We start from the raw sequence: 27,617 nt of genomic DNA on the forward strand, positions 1-27,617 counted from the left end.
TGAGACATTGAGAGGAGACACAAAAGAAGTAGATGCTGGCTGAGAAATAATGGAGGGAGGGTTTCCTGTATGATCTGACGTATCTGCAGATTCAACTGTACTGGTAACATCAGAAACTGTTTTCGTGAGCATGTCTGTGATCTTTCTGCAGCTTCCTATATCTTTCTTTTTCTGTTCTTCTCGAATTTTCTTCTTTCTTTTCTGTGACCCACTCGCATAAGAACGTCCAACATCACGTTCACGAGATGTCATAATGAGGATGTATCACTGTCTGTAATCATGCAAATACAAATTTTTCATTATCAATTATTAATAATTTTTTAATTATTATTAAAAAAAAATTGTCAATTGGGGGGATATGGCCCTTGTAGCCTCCTTTCCTCTGGCTGCGCATCTAAAAATTCAAAACGTTACCAGAAAGGAATCATATACAGAACTTTTACCATAGATTAGGTTAGTGATTTGGGCTACGAATATTTTACTAATTCATCCTCCTTGATCTCCAATTTACTTAAACAGAAATCATACTGAGTCCAAGAACAATGCACAATGGTATTTATATTACCATTTTCATAACTAAACTAATCATTATGTTTTGCATGATATATGGCCTACCACCATAGATAAGGACATGAGAATTAAAGAATGCAGGGACAATTTTCAGTTTCACCCAACCAACGATTTTTTGATGTGGCTTATGGGTTTCTGGGGAAATATGTAGTAAATTAATTGATGTTCTACATCACTTCCGTCGCAACTTGAAAACTAAGCATTTGCGACGGAAGTGATGTAGAACATCAATCAATTGAGATTTGTTATTGAAATGATAAAGACTTAAAGACAGGACAAAGTGCTTTTAAAACCTACAAACGGAAGTCAGTTTGCGTTTTTAGGTTTTTCTTTGTAGTATTTTTACCAAAAATGCGTCTTTACTGGCCCATGCGTCTTTACTGGTCAAGTAACCCTATCAGGTACCTCCCTTAACATTTAGAGGCGAAAACAAACATTTATCCATACACATCGATGTCTATCAACAACACTTCAGTTAATTTGTCACAGTACAAATCTAGATAACGTGTAATTACTACAGAAAATTGGAGAGGAATCTCCCATACTCACCCATTAGCGGGAAAACACAGCTGTTCTGATGTAAACAAAGGCGTGTTGAGTGTTGCCATCTATGGTTATGTTTATTTATTTTTATTTTATTTTATTTCATTATTTATTTTTGTTTTGATTAATTTTTAAAAATCAATTTTACTCTCCAAACACTTGAACTTTGCACTTGCACCATGTGCGCAGTCTTGGATGAGCCCCTGAACTCCTTGGACCACGGGGCCCCCAAATGCGCGGGGCCCCCAAATGCGTGGGGCCCCCAAATGCGCGGGGCTCCCAAATGCGCGGGGCCCTAGGCAAATGCCTCGTTTGCCTCTGCGGTAATCCGGCCCTGGATGAAGGTAATCGGAGAGGATTACACAAGTAATACAAAATAGTTTTATGCGTATTCTTTAATTCAGAAAATTATATACATAGTTTGTTTTTTAAATGCTTTGAAAAATCCAAATCTGTCATTATACATGATGGCAACTTTTTTTTTTTAAATAAAAACATCTGGTAGGGTAGGGAGCCAAATTTTATTTTTACGGCTAGTTAGATGCTAGTTATTGCAATCGCAACCATAGAGATCGATCCTGATGAACTGAAAGTACCAGCCACAGACAACAAGGCTGATGTTAAAAATACCAGCCACACAGAATAACGCTGATGACGCCCAGTATGACAGTTACTTCTTGATTTAGGGACTGTAGGTGTCCCTGATAAAATTGGCTACGACTTTGACCCCTTCGAAAGTCTCTTCCCCTGTAGGGATGATCTGATCTTCAGGAAGAAGGAAGCCATATCTTCCAGTATCACGGAGCTCAATGGTATAAGAGTACTTCACCCCGGCCTCACCCTTAGCCCAGTCGTCGGAGCCACCAGCAGCAGCGTCTAAAAAAGGTAAGAGTCAGCTATTTACAGTGAATTAGTTTCTTCAGCAAACAAATACGGCAAGACAAATGTAATAAGTATATGGGTGTGAAAAATGTTGATAATTTTTCAGTTTAATGTTTATTAATAATTATTATTATATTATATTTGATTAGAGAAACAGTTATTACTTCTTTAGTTACAGTAATTGATCTACTTATGATTATTCAGTATAAAACTATATTTACGTCACAAGTTGACAAATTTGAGTATGTTTTGTATAGAAGAGATGTTATGTTGTTTACCATGAAGGACGTGACGTAACTTGTCCAGATATCCTAAGAGACGTTATAATTTAATGTACATTTAAGCTTCCACTACACTTTAATTGCATAGTAGACATGTTCATTATTATTTAATTCTAGTTTCGCTACGAGAAACAGATATTCAGTGACCTAATGAGCGAAAAATTTTATTAAATAAAATCAAGAATTAAAATCCTGGGACACATAACGTCACTTACAAGGTAAGCCACCCCAGTTAGGTATATAATTTCATAACAGCAATACTGTTTTAAATCATAGGTTGTTTCCTGCTCTTTAACAGTCTAAATACCTTGGCAGCTGATATTATATTCAACACTTAAAATTCCTCAGGGTCAATTACCACAAGAGGAATAATCAGTAAATATTATCTTCAATATGAAGCACCAGAAGCAACCACCATATGGATTTATCAAGTTGTCATATTCGATATCACGGTGTTTATAGATTTCATTAACTTCTCTGTATCCTGTAAGATCTTACAAGTGATAGGTATTAAAGTATATACCCTGGGAGCGATTTCTAGGCAGAACATCGCCCAAACCGAGGTGAGCTTAGAGACAAATTATAGTGTATCTATCTTTTGCTTCCTCTGTATGCAGATATTATGTATACTATGTAACAGAGCTCCCATTAATGGGCCCTTGATTTAGTCTCAAGCTCACTTGAGCAACCTTGATGGTATCTATGCACCAGAGGTGTTGCACCCATATAATAATAATAATAATAATAATAATAATAATAATAATAATAATAATAATAATAATAATAATAATATTTATTTCTTCAAGTATATGTACAAAGTATACAGGCCTAGCTGACATACTACTATATAGAAAGCCCCTTGTTATGCACGGCATTTCTGGCAAATTGTCAATTTTCTCCCCAGGATGCGACCCACACCAGTCGACTAACACCCAAGTACCTAGTTTACTGATAGGTGACAGGGACAACAGATGCCTTAAGAAAACACGTCCTAATGTTTCCACCTGTACTGGGGATCGAATTACGGACCTCAGTGTATGAGCTGAGTGCACTAGCAGTCCAGCTCCAGCAGTAATATGTGCGGACCGGCTATATGCAAGTCCCTTCAAGACGCAGTATAATCGTATCACATTACTATCAATTAACAAAACCTAAATGAATTATACTTATTGAATTCTACTTAGTATTTAACATCTATCACAACGGCAACACATGACGTAGCCTTTGATGCTTGTGAAGGGGTTTTGATGCGACGAATTAGAGCTCCCCTCCTTTTCTTCGGATCATAACCCAATTACATCTAGGTGCTGCATGACCCTTATGGATTTTGCGTTTATCCGTGAATATAATAAAAATAATAATTTAGCAATCATTATATTATCTCAGACGCATTCCAAAATGAAATACCATTCCAAACTTATGTTATAATCTAAATTATGATAAAAATATTTAAAATATTTTATAAAGTATCCTGCCTGTATATGACTGAAGAAGCCTACTGTATAGGCGAAACGTTTCACCAATAACAATAACTATTGCACATGTGTCTTATTTATCATTCCCCTTCATGAAAATCAGACAATGCGGGTTTTGTCATTTTAGAGTGAACTCACATTTCGTCCACCAGGAACTTTATCAATTGATAAAAGTCCCTAGTAGACGAAATGTCTTTGCAATAAAATGCCATAACATGTACTGTATGTCTTATTTATACTCTACCATCTCCCCTTCATGGGCAGGACCTTGATGCTGGTGAAGGCCTCTGTATCCAAAAAGCAGGAGCTTCTCTCTCTTTCTCCGGACTTAACATGATTACCTCCATTCAGCAAATGATGTATGGCCTCACAGTTGCTCAGATCATACACACCCCAGATAATTTTCTTTTATACATAAAATCGAATTTAATCATCATTTTTATTAGTCGCTCCCCAGCAACCCGACATTTTTTTGCCCGAAATGCTGCACATACAATGGGATTTACAAATCTTCATATTTTATTTTTTGAATAATGGTTTGAAAATAAAAATTTTGATAACGATTTTGATTTTAAAACGCACAGCAGCTGGGTAAAACCCTGTCACTTATTCTCATCCTTTTAATGATCCCTCACAAAACCTACTGCTAATTTATCCTATCATCCGAGCAACAAAACGTCCGAGCTTACTCCAGAGGGTTTTTTCCATACATAAAATTGAAAAATTATTTATTCGAATGTTACTTACAGATGGTATTGGTGGAAGAGCCGATCTCATAGGTGGTGCCATGGACAGCAGTGAGAGCCTCCACAGCAGCAACGGCCAGATCATCCTAGTGAAACATGAATACACATGAGAAATCCATTATTACTTTCTCTACATTTAATAGTTAATAGTCATAAGTCACCAGATTTAAAAGATACAAATGCGGAAATAATAATACGGGAAGGAATTTTATATATATATATATATATATATATATATATATATATATATATATATATATATATATATATATATATATATATATATATATATGCAATAAGATCACAGTAAACAGGTGATTTCAGAATATGCAAAACAACCACTCTGAAAGAATAGAGAAATTCCAAGCGCTTCGTGACTACTCACATTATCAATGTGAGTAGTCACTAAAGCGCTTGAAATTTCTCTATTCTTTCAGAGTGGTTGTTTTGCATATATATATATATATATATATATATATATATATATATATATATATATATATATATATATATATATTATATATATATATATATACAAATATATATATATATATATATATATATATATATATATATATACACACATATATATATATTTTTTTTTTTTTTAAAAAAGTCGGTCGTCTCCCACCGAGGCAGGGTGGCCCAAAAAAAAGAAAGAAAATCCCCAAAAAGAAAATACTTTCATCATTCAACACTTTCACCACACTCACACATTATCACTGCTTTTGCAGAGGTGCTCAGAATACAACAGCTTAGAAGCATATACGTATAAAGATACACAACATATCCCTCCAAACTGCCAATATCCCAAACCCCTCTTTTAAAGTGCAGGCATTGTACTTCCCATTTCCAGGACTCAAGTCCGACTATATGAAAATAACCGGTTTCCCTGAATCCCTTCACTAAATATTACCCTGCTCACACTCCAACAGATCGTCAGGTCCCAAGTATCATTCGTCTCCATTCACTCCTATCTAACACGCTCATGCACGCTTCCTGGAAGTCCAAGCCCCTCGCCCACAAAACCTCCTTTACCCCCTCTTTCCAACCCTTTCGAGGACGACCCCTACCCCTCCTTCCTTCCTCTATAGATTTATATGCTTTCCATGTCATTCTACTTTGATCCATTCTCTCTAAATGACCAAACCACCTCAACAACCCCTCTTCTGCCCTCTGACTAATGCTTTTATTAACTTCACACCTTCTCCTAATTTCCACACTCCGAATTTTCTGCATAATATTTACACCACACATTGCCCTTAGACAGGACATCTCCACTGCCTCCAACCGTCTCCTCGCTGCTGCATTTACCACCCAAGCTTCACATCCATATAAGAGTGTTGGTACTACTATACTTTCATACATTCCCTTCTTTGCCTCCATAGATAACGTTTTTTTGACTCCACATATACCTCAACGCACCACTCACCTTTTTTCCCTCATCAATTCTATGATTAACCTCATCCTTCATAAATCCATCCGCCGACACTTCAACTCCCAAGTATCTGAAAACATTCACTTCTTCCATACACCTCCTCCCCAATTTGATATCCAATTTTTCTTTATCTAAATCATTTGATACCCTCATCACCTTACTCTTTTCTATGTTCACTTTCAACTTTCTACCTTTACACACATTCTCAAACTCATCCACTAACCTTTGCAATTTTTCTTTAGAATCTCCCATAAGCACAGTATCATCAGCAAAAAGTAACTGTGTCAATTCCCATTTTGAATTTGATTCCCCATAATTTAATCCCACCCCTCTCCCGAACACCCTAGCATTTACTTCTTTTACAACCCCATCTATAAATATATTAAACAACCATGGTGACATTACACATCCCTGTCTAAGACCTACTTTTACCGGGAAGTATTCTCCCTCTCTTCTACATACCCTAACCTGAGCCTCACTATCCTCATAAAAGCTCTTTACAGAATTTAGTAACTTACCACCTATTCCATATACTTGCAACATCTGCCACATTGCTCCTCTGGTGGCCTGGTGGTTAACGCTCTCGCTTCACACGGTGAGGGCCTGGGTTCGATTCCCAGCCAGAGTAGAAACATTGGACGTGTTTCTTTCAACCTGTTGTCTATGTTCCCCATCAGTAAAATGGGTACCTGGGTGTCAGTCGACTGGTGTGGGTCGCATCCTGGGACACTGACCTAAGGAGGCCTGGTCACAGACCGGGCCGCGGGGGCGTTGACCCCCGGAACTCTCTCCAGGTAAACTCCAGGTATCCACTCTATCATATGCCTTTTCTAAATCCATAAATGCAATAAAAAATTCCCTACCTTTATCTAAATACTGTTCACGTATATGCTTCAATGTAAACACTTGATCTACACATCCCCTACCCACTCTGAAGCCTCCTTGCTCATCCGCAATTCTACATTCTGTCTTACCTCTAATTCTTTCAATTATAACCCTACCGTATACTTTTCCTGGTATACTCAGTAAACTTATTCCTCTATAATTTTTACAATCTCCTTTGTCCCCTTTCCCTTTATATAAAGGGACTATACATGCTCTCTGCCAATCCCTAGGTACCTTCCCCTATTTCATACATTTATTAAACAAAAGTACCAACCACTCCAACACTATATCCCCCCCTGCTTTTAACATTTCTGTCATGATCCCATCAGTTCCAGCTGCTTTACCCCCTTTCATTTTACGTAATGCCTCACGTACCTCCACCACACTTACATTCTGCTCTTCTTCACTCCTAAAAGATGGTATACCTCCCTGGCCAGTGCATGAAATTACCGCCTCCCTTTCTTCCTCAACATTTAAAAGTTCCTCAAAATATTCTCGCCATCTACCTAATACCTCCCTCTCCCCATCTACTAACTCCCCTACTCTGTTTTTAACTGACTAATCCATACTTTCCCTAGGCTTTCTTAACTTGTTTAACTCACTCCAAAAATTTTTCTTATTTTCATTAAAATTTCTTGACAGTGCCTCTCCCACTCTTTCATTTGCTCTCCTTTTGCACTCTCTCACCACTCTCTTCACCTTTCTTTTACTCTCCATATACTCTGCTCTTCTTATAACACTTCTGCTTTGTAAAAACCTCTCGTAAGCTACCTTTTTCTCTTTTATCACACCCTTTACTTCTTCATTCCACCAATCACTCCTCTTTCCTCCTGCCCCCACCCTCCTATGACCACAAACTTCTGCCCCACATTCTAATACTGCATTTTTAAAACTATTCCAACCCTCTTCAACCCCCCCCCCCCACTACTCATCTTTGCACTAGCCCACTTTTCTGCCAATAGTCGCTTATATCTCGCCCGAACTTCCTCCTCCCTTAGTTTATACACTTTCACCTCCATCTTACTTGTTGTTGCCACCTTCCTCTTTTCCCATCTACCTCTTACTCTAACTGTAGCTACAACTAAATAATGATCCGATATATCAGTTGCCCCTTTATAAACATGTACATCCTCCTAGAACTGCCTAGAACTGCAGACACATTCATCACCTTCAAAACTACCATTAGAAAACATCTTATCTCCCTGATACACCCCGTCAACTAACTACACGAATACCACCTGGTGGTTCACACTTACACTCACTCACTCATTTGACCATAAACAGAAATATTAATCTCAGTCTTAAAATAATGAATCCTGTGATACTCCAATACTGAAACTATGTACTGTGCCAAAACAAAAGCATTCACATTGCTAAACTCACAAACTAGTATATAGTCACTTAGCCATAATACCAACTTACCTCATAATTTGTAATATTTTACAATTAAGAATAAAACTAAGTATGCCCGAAATGCCTAGCCATGCTAAGCGTTCTAGTGGTACACTCTGTAATCACAATTTTACTACATGTAAACCACACAATAACCAAATTTCTGTAAACTCAGCATTGTAATCCTTATAGAGAATAAACTTTGAATTTGAATTTGAATTTGAATCAACCTTTTATCCACCAATACATAATCTAACAAACTACTTTCATTACGTGCTACATCATACCTTGTATATTTATTTATCCTCTTTTTCATAAAATATGTATTACTTATTACCAAATTTCTTTCTACACATAGCTCAATTAAAGGCTCCCCATTTACATTTACCCCTGGCACCCCAAATTTACCTACTACTCCCTCCATAACATTTTTACCCACTTTAGCATTGAAATCCCCAACCACCATTACTCTCACACTTGATTCAAAACTCCCCACGCATTCACTCAACATTTCCCAGAATCTCTCTCTCTCCTCTACACTTCTCTCTTCTCCAGGTGCATACACGCTTACTATAACCCACTTTTCACATCCAATCTTTATTTTACTCCACATAATCCTTGAATTTATACATTTGTAGTCCCTCTTTTCCTGTCATAGCTTATCCTTCAACATTATTGCTACTCCTTCTTTAGCTCTAACTCTATTTGAAACCCCTGACCTAATCCCATTTATTCCTCTCCATTGAAACTCTCCCACCCCCTTCAGCTTTGTTTCACTTAAAGCCAGGACATCCAGTTTCTTCTCATTCATAACATCCACAATCATCTCTTTCTTATCATTTGCACAACATCCACGCACATTCAGACTTCCCACTTTGACAATTTTCTTCTTCTTATTCTTTTTAGTAATCTTTACAGGAAAAGGGGTTACTAGCCCATTGTTCCCGGCATTTTAGTTGACTTTTACAACACGCATGGCTTACGGAGGAAAGATTCTTATTCCAATTCCCCATGGATATATATATATATATATATATATAGTTTATGGAATAGGTGGTAAGTTACTAAATGCTGTAAAGAGCTTTTATGAGGATAGTGAGGCTCAGGTTAGGGTGTGTAGAAGAGAGGGAGAATACTTCCCGGTAAAAGTAGGTCTTAGACAGGGATGTGTAATGTCACCATGGTTGTTTAATATATTTATAGATGGGGTTGTAAAAGAAGTAAATGCTAGGGTGTTCGGGAGAGGGGTGGGATTAAATTATGGGGAATCAAATTCAAAATGGGATTTGACACAGTTACTTTTTGCTGATGATACTGTGCTTATGGGAGATTCTAAAGAAAAATTGCAAAGGTTAGTGGATGACTTTGAGAATGTGTGTAAAGGTAGAAAGTTGAAAGTGAACATAGAAAAGAGTAAGGTGATGAGGGTATCAAATGATTTAGATAAAGAAAAATTGGATATCAAATTGGGGAGGAGGAGTATGGAAGAAGTGAATGTTTTCAGATACTTGGGAGTTGACGTGTCGGCGGATGGATTTATGAAGGATGAGGTTAATCAAAGAATTGATGAGGGAAAAAAGGTGAGTGGTGCGTTGAGGTATATGTGGAGTCAAAAAACGTTATCTATGGAGGCAAAGAAGGGAATGTATGAAAGTATAGTAGTACCAACACTCTTATATGGATGTGAAGCTTGGGTGGTAAATGCAGCAGCGAGGAGACGGTTGGAGGCAGTGGAGATGTCCTGTCTAAGGGTAATGTGTGGTGTAAATATTATGCAGAAAATTCGGAGTGTGGAAATTAGGAGAAGGTGTGGAGTTAATAAAAGCATTAGTCAGAGGGCAGAAGAGGGGTTGTTGAGGTGGTTTGGTCATTTAGAGAGAATGGATCAAAGTAGAATGACATGGAAAGCATATAAATCTATAGGGGAAGGAAAGAGGGGTAGGGGTCGTCCTCGAAAGGGTTGGAAAGAGGGGGTAAAGGAGGTTTTGTGGGCGAGGGGCTTGGACTTCCAGCAAGCGTGCATGAGCGTGTTAGATAGGAGTGAATGGAGACGAATGATACTTGGGACCTGACGATCTGTTGGAGTGTGAGCAGGGTAATATTTAGTGAAGGGATTCAGGGAAACCGGTTATTTTCTTATAGTCGGACTTGAGTCTTGGAAATGGGAAGTACAATGCCTGCACTTTAAAGGAGGGGTTTGGGATATTGGCAGTTTGGAGGGATATGTTGTGTATCTTTATACGTATATGCTTCTAAACTGTTGTATTCTGAACACCTCTGCAAAAGCAGTGATAATGTGTGAGTGTGGTGAAAGTGTTGAATGATGATGAAAGTATTTTCTTTTTGGGGATTTTCTTTCTTTTTTGGGTCACCCTGCCTCGGTGGGAGACGACCAACTTGTTGAAAATATATATATATATATATATATATATATATATATATATATATATATATATATATATATATATATATATATATATATATATATATATATATATATATATGTGTGTGTATGTCGTGCCGAATATGTAAAACTGGTCAATTAGCAAGAACTCATTTAAAATTAATTCCTTTATGAAATTTTCTCTTATACGTTTAAAGATATATTTTTTTTCATTAATGTTAATGTAAAATTTTTTAATTTTGCACCAAAAGTGTCTTAGGAAACTTACCTAACCTTATTTTAAGAAGAGCAATTTATTTTAGCCTAACCCAACTAAATATATTTTAAATACGTTTACAATAATTTAATACTAAACAAACACAATGAAATATATTTTTTTCGTTAGGTTTAGAATGATTTTGGTGAAATTATTGCATACACAAATTTTCACTTGTCCTATATGGCAAGATGAGCGTTGCTATTTAAGCCAAGATAGCAAGTTCTGCCTATTCGGCACGACATATATATATATATATATATATATATATATATATATATATATATATATATATATATATATATAATCAGTGTTACAGCAAGAAATCACTATAGAGGTGTGTGTGTGTGTACTCACCTAGTTGTGGTTGCAGGGGTCGAGTCACAGCTCCTGGCCCCGCCTCCTCACTGGTCGCTATCACATCACTCTTCCTGCTCCATGAGCTTTATCATACCCCTTCTTAAAGCTATGTGTGAATCCTGCCTCCACTACATCACTTCCCAGACTATTCCCCTTCCTGACAACTCTGTGACTGAAGAAATACTTCCCAATATCACTGTGATTCATCTGAGTCTTCAGTTTCCAACTACGACCCCTTGTTGCTGTGTTCCATCTCTGGAACATCCTCTGTCCATCTTTTGTGTGTGTGTGTTAGTTACCATTTTGTCCTAGGCACATGTCGATTAGACACTAGGCCTGTTGTATATGAGTACGTGTGTGTGTGTGTGTGTGTGTGTGTGTGTGTGTGTGTGTGTGTGTGTGTGTGTGTGTGTGTGTGTGTGTGTGTGTGTGTGTGTGTGGTGTGTGTGTGTGGGGTGTGTGTGTGGGGTGTGTGTGTGGGGTGTGTGTGTGGGGTGTGTGTGGGGTGTGTGTGTGGGGTGTGTGTGTGGGGTGTGTGGGGTGCGTGTGTGGTGTGTGTGTGTGTGTGTGTGTGTGTGTGTGTGTGTGTGTGTGTGTGTGTGTGTGTGTGTGTGTGTGTGTGTTTACTCATCTGTTTGTGGTTGCAGGAGTCGAGTCGCAGCTCCTTGCCCCGTTTCTTCGCTGTGTGTGTGTGTGTGAACACACGATTTTTGTAGCATTTTTTCAATGATTTTCTTGCAAATTAATGTTTGCTGTATTCCATTCCTAAGGAGCTTTGGTATGATCGTGTTTGAAGAGAAAATACGGATGCTGCACTCACCAGGTCCTGCCAATCTTCTGGGAGGTCGGAGGTGTAGCCCCAGGGGTACATCCACAGCTGGGAGTATGAGTGGAAGGTGAGGTAAGATTTGATATTGTCTGCGTACTTGTTGATCTGGTCACGCACGTTTCTCATCTCCACCTCAGAGAAGGGTTCGGGACCCGCATAGATGTCAGAACAAGGACTGTCCGAAGCACCCACCTCTGTTGGAAGACACGATGAGGTTTTAAATAATGAATTCTTTGGATCAAGTGCATCTCGCCATATTTCTAGATCTGAAAAAAAATTACCATAGCAGAGACACTCACACATAATTTCAGCTTTGTCACATACAGCCTGGGTGATCAGGGCCTGATCCACCACAAGACCTGGTCACGGACCGGACCGCGGGGGCGTTGACCCCCGAACCCCCCCTCCAGGTATACATTTAACTGAAAGTAGTGACTAACCATTCCAGTGGAAGCTCCAGTTCCTATTGGGGTCGGCACCTCGGCAACCCAAAACTGAATTCGTCGGAGATCGAGTCTTACGCCATAAACGGTCCTGTTAAAAGTTTAGATGAGATTAGGTAGAGCCAAACATCATACAGCTACGGAAGACATTCTACAAGTAATAAACGTTCTTTTTTTATATATTTTATGGAGGTACAGATATAAACACTTGAATCAATTATCAAAGCCTGTTAGTTTCTCTGTAAAAAAAAAAGTATTTCTTTTAGATATGTTAGTTATTGTCTTTTGCAAAACTTGGAAAAAACTCACATCAGTAAAGGTGTAAGCATATCCGTCAGGGTTGATGACAGGCATGACGTAGAAGTTGACATTAGAGAGAAGGTCATCGTAGGTGTCACTATGTGTCACCAGCTCGTTCACTATGTAGGTCACAGTGGCCGGCGCAATCCATTCTCGGGCGTGGATGCCTGCCAAGAGTGTTACATTGATGAACACTTGCCTCTGCCCTGTATCCATGCTTCAGCACCCCCTCCCCCCTCCAGGGAGGTTCCTTGACGCTGGTGAGGGGCTCTTGATCTAGGAAATTAGATCTGTGCTCCAGTTCCCTGAATTGAGCCTGAATAATTTCCTCCCCCCCAGTGCTGTATAATCCCTACGGGTTTGGCGCTCCCCATGATTATAATAGGAAGTGATACAATATACCCCGTGTACCCCTTTCACGTCTCCCTGTATCCATTCTTTGGTCTCCCTACCTATCTAGTATAGCCTGTATAGTGATACGCCACATCTATTCCTCTCTGACTAACCTGTGGCAATGCATCGGTCTCTCTATCTACCTCGTAGGTTATTGTTGCAACACACTAGCTTTAAATATATAATAACACTTTAGTGTACGTTACCTCCGTCGATGAAAATGATAGGCTTGTCAGCGCCACCTTTCCCTAGTTTAAGCAGCTTCATGACACGATCTTCGTAGCTGTTCCCTACTTCTTCCACGGTGCAGAGTTCCGGATACTCGGTAGCCAGGGTGTCCAACCATGCCATTATCTGCGTAAATTTATATATACAACTAGATGAAAGACTGCCAGAGATTTTTATTCCTCACTAGCATCGTGGACGATCACAGCACATGAATCCCGTGCTCAGCGTCTGCAAATTAATGCACTTCACATACAATAACCAAAAATACTTTTAATATCAGTAACAAACGACACATACACAATAATTATTTCTAAATCCTTCTATACCAGTGCTAAATAACATGATTCTAACGGTTATCACAGGCAGATGGTCGTCTTTATTAAACTAAGACGTACTACTGTCTGAACAAGATTTTTTCACCTATTGGCTTTTAAAATTTTCATTCGTTATGATGAAACTGACAAAAAAAAATTGAACCTACATAATATGGTCAGGGGTCTAAAAACACACTCACAAAAAAAGAAGTGAACGGGTTGGTGAGGATATTATACGCAATTAAAGCAATGAGACCAAATAAGGTATTGATTTTTTTTTTCAAAACGAGGCATAGGATGTGTTCCCATCGTGAGGATTTACAACAAAGCCAGGTGATCAGGCCCTGATCCACCGAGAGGCCTGGTCAAGGACTGGGCCACGGGGGCGTTGACCCCCGGAACGACCTCCAAGTAGAAGAAAGCATTCAATACAGTATCACGACAGAGGCTGATACACACATTGCAGGAGCAATATGTATATCAGCAACCATATGAATATAGGAATACTTGAAGAACAGCAAGTAAATGGTGAAAATGAGAAAGGAGATATCAGAATAAGTAAGGGAAAGTCCTCACGGGTCAATGCTTGACCCTTCTGCAGTTTAAGATATACATAAATAACCTGTCAGGGGAAATTTATTCCCATGAATCACTGTTTGCTGTTGATGTGAGACTAAAGATAATATATCAGCCGATGAGTCAAAGGTTCGAGTGAAGATTAGTGCCAGAACTGAAGGAAGTAAACAACGGGGAGAAACTTTAGGTACTCAACCTAACAACGATAAAAGACCTAACCACTCTAAAAGAAGAGAACCAGAGAAGACATGGATATGATATAAGAAAACTTTAAGGGTTCTGATAACAGTTAACACGGAGAGGTTGTATGAGATGAATAAAATGGAAGCCAGTATTTGATGACAGTAAATTATGTTGAGAAGCTAAAAGTATGTTGGAAATCGCTTTCTAAGTTTCATGACAGTGCGTAAGTGGATCCAACTAGATGAAGAGATAATTGGAGACAAAAGTCATACGCAGTTTCAAGAGCAAATATGATTAGGCTCTTGCAGTGGTAAAGCTGATCAATAGTACTGAGCGCGCGCGCGCTGGCACGCACACACCTTGTAGCCATCAGTGAAAAGGGGCGTGGCCACGAGCTGTGACTCGACCCCTGCAACAACAAATATGTGAGTACACACAAACACACACACACAAAGGAAAGGCACTGCAATGAATCAGAGAATATATGACAGGGAGGCAACAAGGAGTCATGGCACGTGACGAAGTGTCAGAGTGGGCGCCTGCGACGAGCGGGGTTCCACAGGAGTCAGTCCTAGAACCTGTGCTATTTTTGTTATATGTGAATGACATGACGGAAGGGATACACTCAGAAGTGTCCCTGTTTGCAGATGATGTGAAGTTACTGAGGAGAATTAAATCGGATGAAGATCAGGCAGGACTACAAAGAGACCTGGATAGGCTACAAACCTGGTTCAGCAACTGGCTCCTTGAATTTAACCCCGTTAAATGCAAAGTCATGAAGATCGGGGAAGGGCAAAGAAGACCGAAGACAGAGTATAGTCTAGGTGGCCAAAGACTGCAAACCTCACTCAAGGAAAAAGATCTTGGAATGAGTATAATACTGAGCACATCTCCTGAGGCGCACATCAACCAGATAACTGCTGCAGCATATGGGCGCCTGCAAACCTGAGAATAACGTTCTGACACCTCAATAAGGAATCGTTGAAGACTGTATACCATGTACGTCAGGCCCATATTGGAGTATGTAGCACCAGTTTGCAATCCACACCTAGTCAAGCACGTCAAGAAATTAGAGAAAGTGCAAAGGTTTGCTATAAAACTAGTCCCAGAGCTAAGGGGATTGTCCTACAAAAAAAGGTTAAGGGAACTCGGCCTGACAACATTGGAGGACAGGAGGATTAGGGGAGACATGATAATGACATAAAATATTGCGAGGAATTGGCAAGGTGGACAAAAATAGGATGTTCCAGGGATGGGACACAGAAATAAGGGGTTACAATTGGAAGTTGAAGACTCAGACGAGTCAAAGAAATGTTAGGAAGTATTTCTTTAGTCATAGAGTTGTCAGGAAGTGGAATAGTCAGGCAAGTGATGTAGTGGAGGAAGAAACCATACATACTTTAAGAACAGGTATTATAAAGCTCATGGAGCAGGGGGACAGAGAACCTAGTAGCGATCAGTGTAGAGGCTGGGCCAGGAGCTATGATCGACCCCTGAACCACAAATAGGTAAGTACAAATAGGTGAATACAGAGCGCGCGCGAGCGATATTATTGCAGTGTAAGAAGTTGAAGTATCTGATCCTGATGACTTTAGTGGAAAGGACCTGGCAAGATATGATTTTAAGAGGAAAGGATAGTGCAGACAGTCTGAATTAAGAGGGCCAGAATGAAGGGAACACAGATGGATCAAAATGTTATAAGAGGCCGAGCGAGGAGCTGAGTGTCGATTCACATAAGCACAACTTGGTTGAGTATACATACATTCACACCTGCAACACAGCAGGTTCAGAGAAGTATACATTATTTTCCAGCAGTGGTTTTAGGGTTCCTGTGGAAAGAAAAAGTTCCAAGGTAATAACAAAGTTATACAGAGGTAGATTACTCACTTCCTCATAATCATAGTAAGAGGTCCAATCCAAGGAAAGAGGTCCACTGGCACGAGCACCCTCCCTGGCTGCCTTCTGCTGGGCCACCAGTTCTCCCACGTTGCTAATCATAGTTCTGAACTCGAGGCCGACGTGAGTGAGTGTGTGTTTCAGCAATGGTATCTGGAAGGCTGTCGTCATGATGTCCACGGGTGAGCCTGGCAGAACAAGCTACATTGATATGGTGGCGGTATATTATTAGTCAGGAGAAAGGTGAAAATTTCTTTTGACGCGGGTCTTATAATCTAGTGGAGTTCTATAAAGTTTAGACAGCTCAACTGCCTTGAATGGAGAAGGAAAAGGATATATTACATTATCTTACCGATGGCTCGAGGCTCCGTCCAGAAGTCAAAGTAGTTTTGCAGCTGAAGACCTTTGAGGTAATATACTTGGGCTGCCTCCTCCGGCACCACCCGCAACACCTGTGCTCTGAGAACAAATCAAAATAAAACTGAATACGTATTAATTTCTCAACATCACGGAAATAAGCATTGCTAACACCAGATGTGCTGGTATGGTAGACCAACAGCCAGAGTCGACAAAAATAGGGCCTCATTAGCGGAGGGAGCGTCGAGCCTCCACTGCCCCCTACCTTGAATTACCCACAAGGGATTACAAATATACAAAGTATAACACTTCATGAAATACAGTATTTGATGCACTTAGTGTTTATAATCTTCAAATTATGCTTAATTTGCAGTGTTACTCTCCTCCAGAAGGTGAGAGGTTCTTCATTCAAGAAACCGGAGCTATCATTCTCTTCTGAAACTATCTTATGTCCTGCTATTATTGTTGTGTGATTTATTAAAATCTAAAAAGCGCTCAGACATATTGATGATAACCTAGACATTTTACCGAATTTATTGACTTCCATCATGGCCTAGATACCGGTGAAGGATTCTTTATCCAAGAAAATAGAGATAATCTCTCCCTCCTGGAATCGAATCTGATTGCCTGCCATTTCCCAGACGCTGCATGAAACCTACCGGTTTAGCCCTCCCTATGAATGTAATAATAATTTACCAGGTATGTAATGTAGCAAATGTTAAATGTAACAAATTGATCATTTCTGCTAAGGGCTTCCATGATCTCCAGATTATTTATCGTTTTTTTTTTCCCGGAACCAAATCAAACAGGTTATTTCCTCTCTTTGGTTTTGTTACACACTGTTTAAAAATATGATTTTGGACTACCTCAAGAATATCAGTGTATTACAAATTTCTGGTCAAGTAATTTCGGTCTGTTTGGCTAAAATTAAAATTCTCCCAAGATTACTACATTTTCATTTCTTGAAGCCTTGACAATTTCGTCCCAAAGAAGCTACCCTGTGGAAAATACTGTATATATTTTCCGGAAATACTGTAATTTATAGGATAATAGATGCCCTATATTGTATTTTTAAAAGAAGTATGTTATCGAAAAAAAGAAGAGACACTAGCCATCTTGGTTTTGAATTGTGTACAACGTTGGTGTGATGGGAAGGAATTTTCGTGCTCTAGAGGTTGAAATTGGGCTGACACCTCTCAAATAGGAGGCGAAATTGTTGGACATACATTCCTGCATAACTTGAGATATCAGACGACTGGACAAGACAGCTCCAGGAACCTCAGATAAGCTCTCTAGATTTGTGTATAATTCTGGCCAGTGTTTTCATAAATTTAGTTAGTGAGGTTTTTCTGAGTATGATACAACTTAATATCCAGTCAAATTGGTGAGTGATATTAAGATATATTTTCCTTCTGTTATGCAATTGTGTTTATATATAATAATTTTTTAATATACAGTCCACAAATTTATATATTTACCAGAATTCCTGATGTATAATTCATTTAATTAATAGGTCCAGAGCAACTTGTGGTTATGACAGTGGTAGGTATCGAAGGGGGACATTTTTTGCGACCTAGGTGTCCCAAATTCCTACTTGTCTATGTAACATTGATAAATAATAATTATCCCATACCCCCGGCCGGGATTGAACCCTTTGTTATCATTTACTGTTATGTTTATAATTATACATCCAAGTAAATGCAATTTTCCACATTTAATTATGCCCGTTCGTCCTTCTTGAACCGGTGGTAATTAGTGAAGTCATTAATTAGTTAATTACTTAATAATTATATATGAAATGACAGAAGGAGGTGGATGTTAAGTTCACAAATTTATTTAATGTGTAGTGGATTATAATTATTACAATATTAATTTTGATAAGTCAAGTCTGACTAAGTTTATATTAATTGTATAATATTAATTTTGATTATTATTATTATTATTATTATTATTATTATTATAATCAAGGGGAAGCGCTAAACCCGTAGGATTATACAGCGCCCAGGGGGGGGGGATGTGGAAGGCATTCAGGCTTAATTCGGGGAACTGGAGCACAGATCCAATTCCCTAAATCAAGAGCCCCTCACCAACATCAAGGAACCTTCCATGAGGGGACATATTAATTTTGATAAGACATAATTTTGATAAGACAATTCTGGCCAAGATTTATATCAGTGTATGTGTAATTGATAAGTCATGTGTAGCTAATTATTAATGTGTATATTAATTTTGCTATGCCAAATTCTGGCAAGGATTTATTAATTTGTATAATATTAATTTTGATGAGCCAAGTTTGTATTAATGTACATTTAAAATTTATATTATACATGTACTTGCTAAGCTCAAGTAGCTGGAATTTATTTAAAGGTAAGTTGTACTATTTACCTTCATAAAGTGCATAATTTAGTACATAATCAGTGTTATTAAGTTGAATTTAATACATTGCATCATGGCTGAAATTGAGGAAATTAATGTAGAAGACAAATATATGGAATATAGAGCAAAAAAAAAGCTTCACTGCAGGCTAGGAAGGGGCATGTAACAAAAGCATACAATAAATGCTTGGAATTAATGACTCAAGAAACTGTGAATACTGATGATTTAAAATTGTATTTAGATGCTTTAGTGAATAGATATGATTCATACAAATTATATTACAACAAATATGAAGGAGATTTATTAGTAAACTGTGTAGATGAGACTGAAATAGATCTCATGATTAATCAGTATTATGAATTAGAGGAAAAGATTCTTTCTTGTAAAAGTCAGGCCTTGAATAAATTAAAATGTGTAAACCAGGCAGTTGGTCAGTCTGCTCCAACAAATAATGTCTTTGCCAAAACTCCCAGAATTGTGTTCGCCTGTGTTTAATCCTGGAGGAAATTGGGAGGAATTTTGGTCAATTTTTAAAGCAGCTGTGCATAACAGGAGTGACCTAGCCTGTGTAACTAAATTATTTTACCTCAGAGGACAGGTAAGAGGAGATGCTCACATACTCATACAAGCCTTTCCCAATGAAAATGACTCTTACAAGGAAGCAGTTGACTTGTTGAAGGTCACTTATGGTAATATAAAACAAAGTAGGTTGGATCTAGTGAATATCATTGTTAATTTAAAATCCCCAGATCACACTTACAAAGGTTTACAGCAGTTTAGAGTTAAACTGGAGAGCACTCTCAAAACTTTAAATAATAAATATAATCTGAAGGAATCAGACTGGTTATTGAGTGCCATGGTACAGAATAAATTAAGCTGTAAAACACTTGAATGACTCTCGAATAAATATCACAAGGGTTATTTTGGTCTGGAGGAAATAAGACTAGGTCTACAAGAATTAATTGTTCAGTTGCAGACCAGCCAACCAACTCATTTTAAAGATGCAACACATAATAACTCTGAGGTATCTGTCAAGTTTCACAAAGGGAAAAATTATCCCAATGTTAATAATCAAATTTCATTTCCTAAAAAGAGTTGCATAGGTGCATATCAAGTAGCAAGAATCAGAAATAATGATTCTCCACAAGGTAAGAAGAATAAGTGCCCTCCTAATTGTAGCCCAGTTAATAAGAAACCAGTCAAAGAAAGGAGAGATTGTCTCTTCTGCAAGGGTACTCATGTTTCTAAGAATTGCAATGCATACAATTCATGGAATGATAAAGTTGAAAGATTGGAGGAACTTGACAGATGTATCAGGTGTTTGGGTAATCACAATGTAAAGGATTGTTATGCCAAATTAAACTTCTGTTATCAATGTCACAAAGGAAGACACCATATAGTCATGTGTAAAGGTCTATATGATAATGTTGATAATATTGATAATGTTGACAATCTTGACACAACAGTAGCTAATGTAAAAATTGCTGCTAATGTTAATAATGATGGTTTTGCTGATGTAGCCTTACCTGTGTTACAGGTAAAAATTGATGATAAAAGGCATAAATCAAAAAATGTAACTGCATTATTAGACCAGGGATCCCAACGTACTTTCATTAACCGTAAATGTCTTGATGGTATGAAAGTACAGATGGGAGATCCTACAACTCTAAAATTATCTGGTTTTCTCTCAGATAAAAGAGCTCAATTGTATGACACTGTTTATGTAACTGTCAGGTTGGGCAATGAGAAAAAATGTGTTACTGCAGTAATTGTGGATAGACTTCCAGAGAAAATATCTACAGTAGGGCTTAGTAAAGCTACAGAAAGACTCTCATATAATGTAAATTTAGCACCTTCTGGTGTAAGTGATGATTCTGTAGGCCCAATAAATATTTTGATAGGTAGTGACTATTATACCTCCTTTGTAAAGGGTATGGTAAAGAAATGTGGTGTCACCCTTTTGAAGACTGCAGGAGGCCATGTAATGTATGGTAGGATTCCTCGTAATAATAATTCATGACTAGAGGAAACTACAAATACTATAACTGTGTGTCTTACTCATGAAGTCGTGCCCCAGTATAATTCTTTCATAGAGGATGGTGTTGAGCCAGTGCATAAATTGTGGGAATTAGACAGCATTGGAATAAATGTAAATGAAGAAAGTCCAGACGATTCTTTTACTCAAGAACAATACCTGAGAGATGTAAAATTTGAATCTGGACAATACTGGGTACGACTTCCGTGGAGACTGAACCATCCAGAATTGCCCACTAATTTCAGAATGGCATATGGACAATTAAAGGCTCAGCTCCGCGAACTGAGTAAGACACCAGAATTGTTAACTGCCTATAATGATATAATTGCTGAGCAGTTAATTAATAAATTTATAGAAGAGGTACCTCCTGAGCAAGCCAAAATTTATGGTCACTATTTGCCACATCACAGAGTGAAGAAGGATTCTAAGACCACTCCTTTGAGGATTGTCTTTAATTGTAGTGCCAGGAGTAACAAAAATGTACCTAGTTTAAATGACTGTTTGATGACAGGTCCGTCGTTGACGGAAAAATTAGGAGATATCTTATTAAATTTCAGGATGAAAAATTATGCCTTTACGGCTGACATAAGTAAAGCTTTCCTAAGAGTGGGTTTACAAGAGGCTGACCGGGATTGTACCCGCTTCTTATGGCCTGAGAATCCTATTGACCCACTTAGCCCTCTGAAAACCTTTCGCTTTAGGAGCGTATTATTTGGTGCTACATCCAGTCCGTTCCTACTTCAAGCGACGATAAATGCACACCTTAAATGTACGGGAAGTCCATTGAGTAAAGTAATGAGCAAACAATTTTATGTGGACAATTTCCTGGGTGTGACGTCAACTGAAGAGGAACTGTTAATGACTTATGGAGAGGCTAATAAAATAATGCAAAGTGCAAATATGCCTCTGAGAGAATGGAATAGTAATTCGTCCAAATTGAAGGACAAAATAAGTAAAGATTACCCTGGAGATGAAGTGCCAAAATGTAGTAATGTATTGGGTTTAAATTGGGATACTGAGAGAGATTTGTTAATGTTAAAACCTAATAATTACAGTATGCCCAATAAATTAACTAAGAGAGTTTTGCTTGCTGAAGTTTCCAAATGTTTTGATCCACTAGGTTTAGTGTCACCCCTTACTATAAGAGGGAAATTATTAATTCAGGAAGCATGGAAACTTAAATGTGCTTGGGATGAAATTCTACCTGAGGAATTCATTAACAGGTGGGATGAATTAATTGGTGATTATGAAAAAAATCCAATGTTGGAGTTCCCACGCCAGGTGGCCAATCCAAATGGGAAAAATGTACTCCACATTTTTTGTGATGCTTAAAAATTGGCATATGGAGCAGTTGCTTATTTTCAATGTAATAGTGTTATTTCTCTTGTTATGTCTAAGGCTAAAGTGTCTCCAATTAAATCACGTACCTTACCTCAGTTGGAATTAACAGCCATTTATATAGGTGTCAAATTAGCTAATTATATAAGAAATAAGTTGAAGATTGAGACACTTATGCAGCATATGGGAATCTTTATTCAGGAAACGTTTCGCCACACAGTGGCTTCATCAGTCCATTACAAAGAGGAAGGCGTAAGGAGAGGAGGAGTATGAGGTAATCAGTCCCTCAGCCTGGAGTCGATGTGTTCAGTCCATCAATCTTGTAGAGTGTACAGCATAGGGCCGTAGACGTGGCTTATATACTGTAGTGAGGTGACTTGAAGCAGGTGGAGGCGGGATCATAGTGGTATCATCCACTAGTCGAAGTAGGTCTTTGTCCAAAGGTTGAACAAGCGTTGAAGAATTCTTCAACGCTTGTTCAACCTTTGGACAAAGACCTACTTCGACTAGTGGATGATACCACTATGATCCCGCCTCCACCTGCTTCAAGTCACCTCACTACAGTATATAAGCCACGTCTACGGCCCTATGCTGTACACTCTACAAGATTGATGGACTGAACACATCGACTCCAGGCTGAGGGACTGATTACCTCATACTCCTCCTCTCCTTACGCCTTCCTCTTTGTAATGGACTGATGAAGCCACTGTGTGGCGAAACGTTTCCTGAATAAAGATTCCCATATGCTGCATAAGTGTCTCAATCTTCAACTTGTTGGTTTTTCAAACCATTCATCACAAGAAATAAGTTGCAGGAGATAAATATTAGCGACACTGTAATTGGTCTGATAATGAGGTATCCTTACAATGGATTCGTAATGGAAATAGTAAAATTGTGTACGTACAAAACAGAGTTGCTGAAATTAATCAGATGCAAGAGAAGTATAATAGTTTGGGTCAGCATATGTTAACATTTAATCATATACCTGGTGAGGAGAATCCAGCTGATTTCTTGTCTCGAGGTTTACCTTATGCTAAATTTGTAAATGCTGTATCATGGTTTAAAGGACCGAGCTGGTTGGTAAATAAAGCTAATTGGCCTGTACAAAAGGCGTATATTGCTCCTGTTGAAATTACTGTGACCACCGCTCCAATAGTTTGTCCTTCCTTAGCCATTGATATAAATAGGTATTCTTCTTTACCCAAACTAATCAGTGTAACTAAATTGGTGTTTAAATTTCTAAACAAGATGAATATTTCATATAAGTTTTCACATCCTCTTGAATATTGGATAAAGAGGGTACAGGAGGAAATCTATGGAAATGAGATTAAATTGATGATGGAAAGAAAAATTGTGAAAGGTTCTATAATAGAGAAATTGGGGCTGTATTTAGAGAACAATGTAATTAGGTGCAGAGGTAGGTTACAAAATGCTGAATTGGGTGATTATGCTAAACACCCTATCTTACTGCCCAAAACTCATCATCTAACAAATTTGATTGTTCTAAATGCCCATAAAAATGTAATGCATGGTGGGGTACAAGATACCTTAAATTGTATTAGGGAAACTTTCTGGATTCCACAAGGACGGCAAAGTGTAAAAAGGGTGATTAAATCTTGTGTAATATGTCGCCGTGTGGATGCCAGATCCTTTATGTACCCAGGTCCTCCACCATTGTCGAAGGAGTAATTTGAGTCGTTTAGCAACGAAGTCCGGCCAGCCGCAGTGTGTATATATTTTATATTTTCCAGAAATACGGTAATTTATAGGATAATAGATGCCCTATATTGTATTTTTAAAAGACGTATGTTATCGAAAAAAAGAGACACTAGCCCTCTTGGTTTTGAATTGTGTACAACGTTGGTGTGATGGGAAGGAATTTTCGTGCTCTAGAGGTTGAAATTGGGGTGACACCTCTCAAATAGGAGGCGAAATTGTTGGACATGCATTCCTGCATAACTTGAGATATCAGACGACTGGACAAGACAGCTCCAGGAACCTTAGATAAGCTCTCTAAATTTGTGTATAATTCTGGCCAGTGTTTTCATAAATTTAGTTAGTGAGGTTTTTCTGAGTATGATGCAACTTAATATCCAGTCAAATTGGTGAGTGATATTAAGATATATTTTCCTTCTGTTATGTAGTTGTGTTTATATATAATCATTTTTTTAATATACGGTCCACATATTTATATATTTACCAGAATTCCTGATGTATAATTCATTTAATTAATAGGTCCAGAGCAACTTGTGGTTATGACAGTGGTAGGTATCGAAGGGGGACATTTTTTGCGACCTAGGTGTCCCAAATTCCTAGTCTATGTAACATTGATAAATAATAATTATCTTTGTTATCATTTACTGTTATGTATATAATTATACATCCAAGTAAATGCAATTTTCCACATACCCTATGATACTTAATAGGTTCGGGGTCGGTATTGTAAGCATAAGAGCAGATTTCCATTTCTTTCAGTAAATTGCAATCATAAAGATTCAGTGTCAGTTCTTTCAGACTTTGTCATTTTTTTATGCAACAGTTAAAGCTTTATTTAATATATAGCTCCTCCTCACACCCGTTCTTATTTCTTGTCATTGTGGAATGGTTTAAAACCTTGAAATGAGAATTCGGCAAACATGTCTCAGTTCTTTAAACCATGGCATGGTAAATGCAGTAAGATTTTTTGTTTCTTATACACAGTTAATCTTAGTTCTTGCATCTTCACTATTCCTCGTTTTCTCTTTAATTCTTGTGTTTTTATTTTTCCCACGTTTGAAATTTCTGTTTCGAAAAGTCTTTTTTATTAGTTTTTTTAGGTACCACAAAATCTCCCATTGCCATGCAGACCCACATTTTCAACATAATTGTATATCTCTCAGAATATCAAGAGAATTTGCCCCAAACCCATCCACAATTCCCAAACTTAAATTTTCCTAAACTACTATTAGAAGGTAACTTAATCCCCACCTCCTTCCTCCAACGGGAGACCGAGTACCCTTTCTACTGACAGTAAAAGCCCTGAAAGATAAATTATATCCTTGCAAAGATAATACTCGTATCAGAAAAGCTCCCTAGTTGTCATTAAGCTTTACCCTGAACTCCTCGGTACATACAAAAGCGGCTGTTTACTCCAAGAGTCCTTGACATCCACTCATTCCCTGCTCCCATAATTGGCAGTGTCAAATATTAAAGGTAAAACAACCTTTCCTTTGCAATGGCGTGCCTATTCTTGTCAGTATATAAAGAACAAAACGGCACATTACCCTTGCCCTCCTGTTAGCATTGCTTCACTTACCAAAACAATGGCATTGTTTCCACAATCAGGCAAAACATTGGTTTTGAGGTCCACGAATTCCTCACTTCTCGTAATAGGTAGACGAGTTCTAATCCTCCTGCATTCTATAACTAAAGTTATTTACTGTGACATGAACGTTAGTTAGTTAGTTTAATATGTTTATTATGCACACCATACCCATCCTTTGAGCGGTAATCAAAAGATTACACAGGTACATAATGGGTCCAGGGACTGGGCCCCCAAAGTTTTGATAGATGAACTAAGTTCAAAGGTAATGAACTCACAAGTTACAAAGGTAATGAATCGTGTCGTAGAGAAACATTGCAGCGGCTTACCCATAAAGGTGAGTATGAAGGTCTGGACGGGCAACTGCCATGCCCAGCACACAGGCTACCAACACCACCACAGTCTTCATCATGACGAGTATGGAATCATGACTCTCTCTCTCTCTCACCCGTTATATACATACATCAACACAGCCCCGTCCCTTCATCGGCACTTGTTATCTCGTGTATATCAATGGTATTCAATACCGACATCATGAATTAGACACGTGCAACATTTACTTATCTTTACTTTTAGACAATTCACCATCCAGAGGATTTATCAATACAGTACATGGACATAATGTGAAGACTAGAAAATATATACAGCAGACAGTGGAAGATAATGTAATCAGTCCTCAAGACTACGGTGTTCTTCACCACCTGCTCCCATGTTCATTACCTCATCCTCCACTGTCTTGGCGGCGTCTGCTGTACATATTTTCTAGTCTTCGCCTCATCTTCCATTGTCTTCTGTATATATTTTCTAGTCTTCACATTATTTCCATGTATTGTATTGATAAACCCACTGGATGCCGTAACGTCTAAAAGATAACCAGATGTTACATGTGTCTCATTTATCATCTTGTTTATCTCGTGAAGAGAACGTAATCCTGCCCTTCTTATTTTGTTTTCCATACTGCTCACTTTTCAGGGAGCAGGTGAACGGCTCTTGGTCCAAGGGATTGTTGTTACCCTACCCTTCCTCGATTCAAACCTGATTACCTCCTAAGATAAGATAAGATAAGATAAGATTTCGTTCGGATTTTTAACCCCGGAGGGTTAGCCACCCAGGATAACCCAAGAAAGTCAGTGCGTCATCGAGGACTGTCTAACTTATTTCCATTGGGGTCCTTAATCTTGTCCCCCAGGATGCGACCCACACCAGTCGACTAACACCCAGGTACCTATTTGCTGCTAGGTGAACAGGACAATAGGTGTAAGGAAACGTGTCGGAATTTCCACCCGCCGGGAATCGAACCCGGGCCCTCCGTGTGTGAAGCGGGAGCTTTAGCCACCAGGCCACCGGGCCACCCTATTGCCCAGGCCGCTGTATAACCCCTGTGGATTTAGCGCTTCCCCAAAGTTACTCATGGACTAGGACATGTTGGATAAAAAGTTGGAAAAATAAACAAACAAAAGGACAAAATGTAATAAGAACGTAGGGTAGAGTGACAATGAAGATGAGACAGTAAAAACTGTAACTATAGTTTCATGTAAAAATAAGAGCAATTAAGGTAAAGACAGAAAAAAGGCGATTTGTCCTAGAAATATCCTTCAGCCTTAGTGACGGTGTAAAGTTCTTGACCCGAGAAATTGGAGCTGCCTGTGGAAAATTGCATTTATCTGAATGTATCATTATGCACATAACAGTAAATGAACAAAGATAATTATTATTTATCAGTTAGACAAGTAGGAATTTGGGACACCTAGGTCGCAAAAAATGCCCCCCTTCGATACCTACCACTGTCATATCCACAAGTTGCTCTGGACCTATT

The 27,617-nt window shown here is 38.4% G+C and overlaps 1 protein-coding gene across 1 annotated transcript; it reads right to left on the reverse strand.

Annotated features, from left to right (window-relative positions):
* Positions 1-1,493: 1,493 nt before the first annotated feature.
* Positions 1,494-26,290, reverse strand: LOC128699304 (carboxypeptidase B). Its single transcript, XM_053791913.2, has 9 exons — positions 26,131-26,290; positions 16,747-16,853; positions 16,386-16,582; positions 13,404-13,551; positions 12,814-12,971; positions 12,502-12,595; positions 12,053-12,255; positions 4,499-4,583; positions 1,494-1,989 (listed from the first exon to the last, which is right to left on the reverse strand). The coding sequence occupies exons 1-9, from the start codon at positions 26,211-26,213 to the stop codon at positions 1,796-1,798; spliced, it is 1,269 nt and encodes a 422-aa protein (XP_053647888.2). The 5' UTR covers positions 26,214-26,290; the 3' UTR covers positions 1,494-1,795.
* Positions 26,291-27,617: the final 1,327 nt, after the last annotated feature.

This window comes from Cherax quadricarinatus, chromosome 61 (genome assembly GCF_038502225.1).
Source record: "Cherax quadricarinatus isolate ZL_2023a chromosome 61, ASM3850222v1, whole genome shotgun sequence".
Lineage (NCBI taxonomy): Eukaryota > Metazoa > Arthropoda > Malacostraca > Decapoda > Parastacidae > Cherax > Cherax quadricarinatus.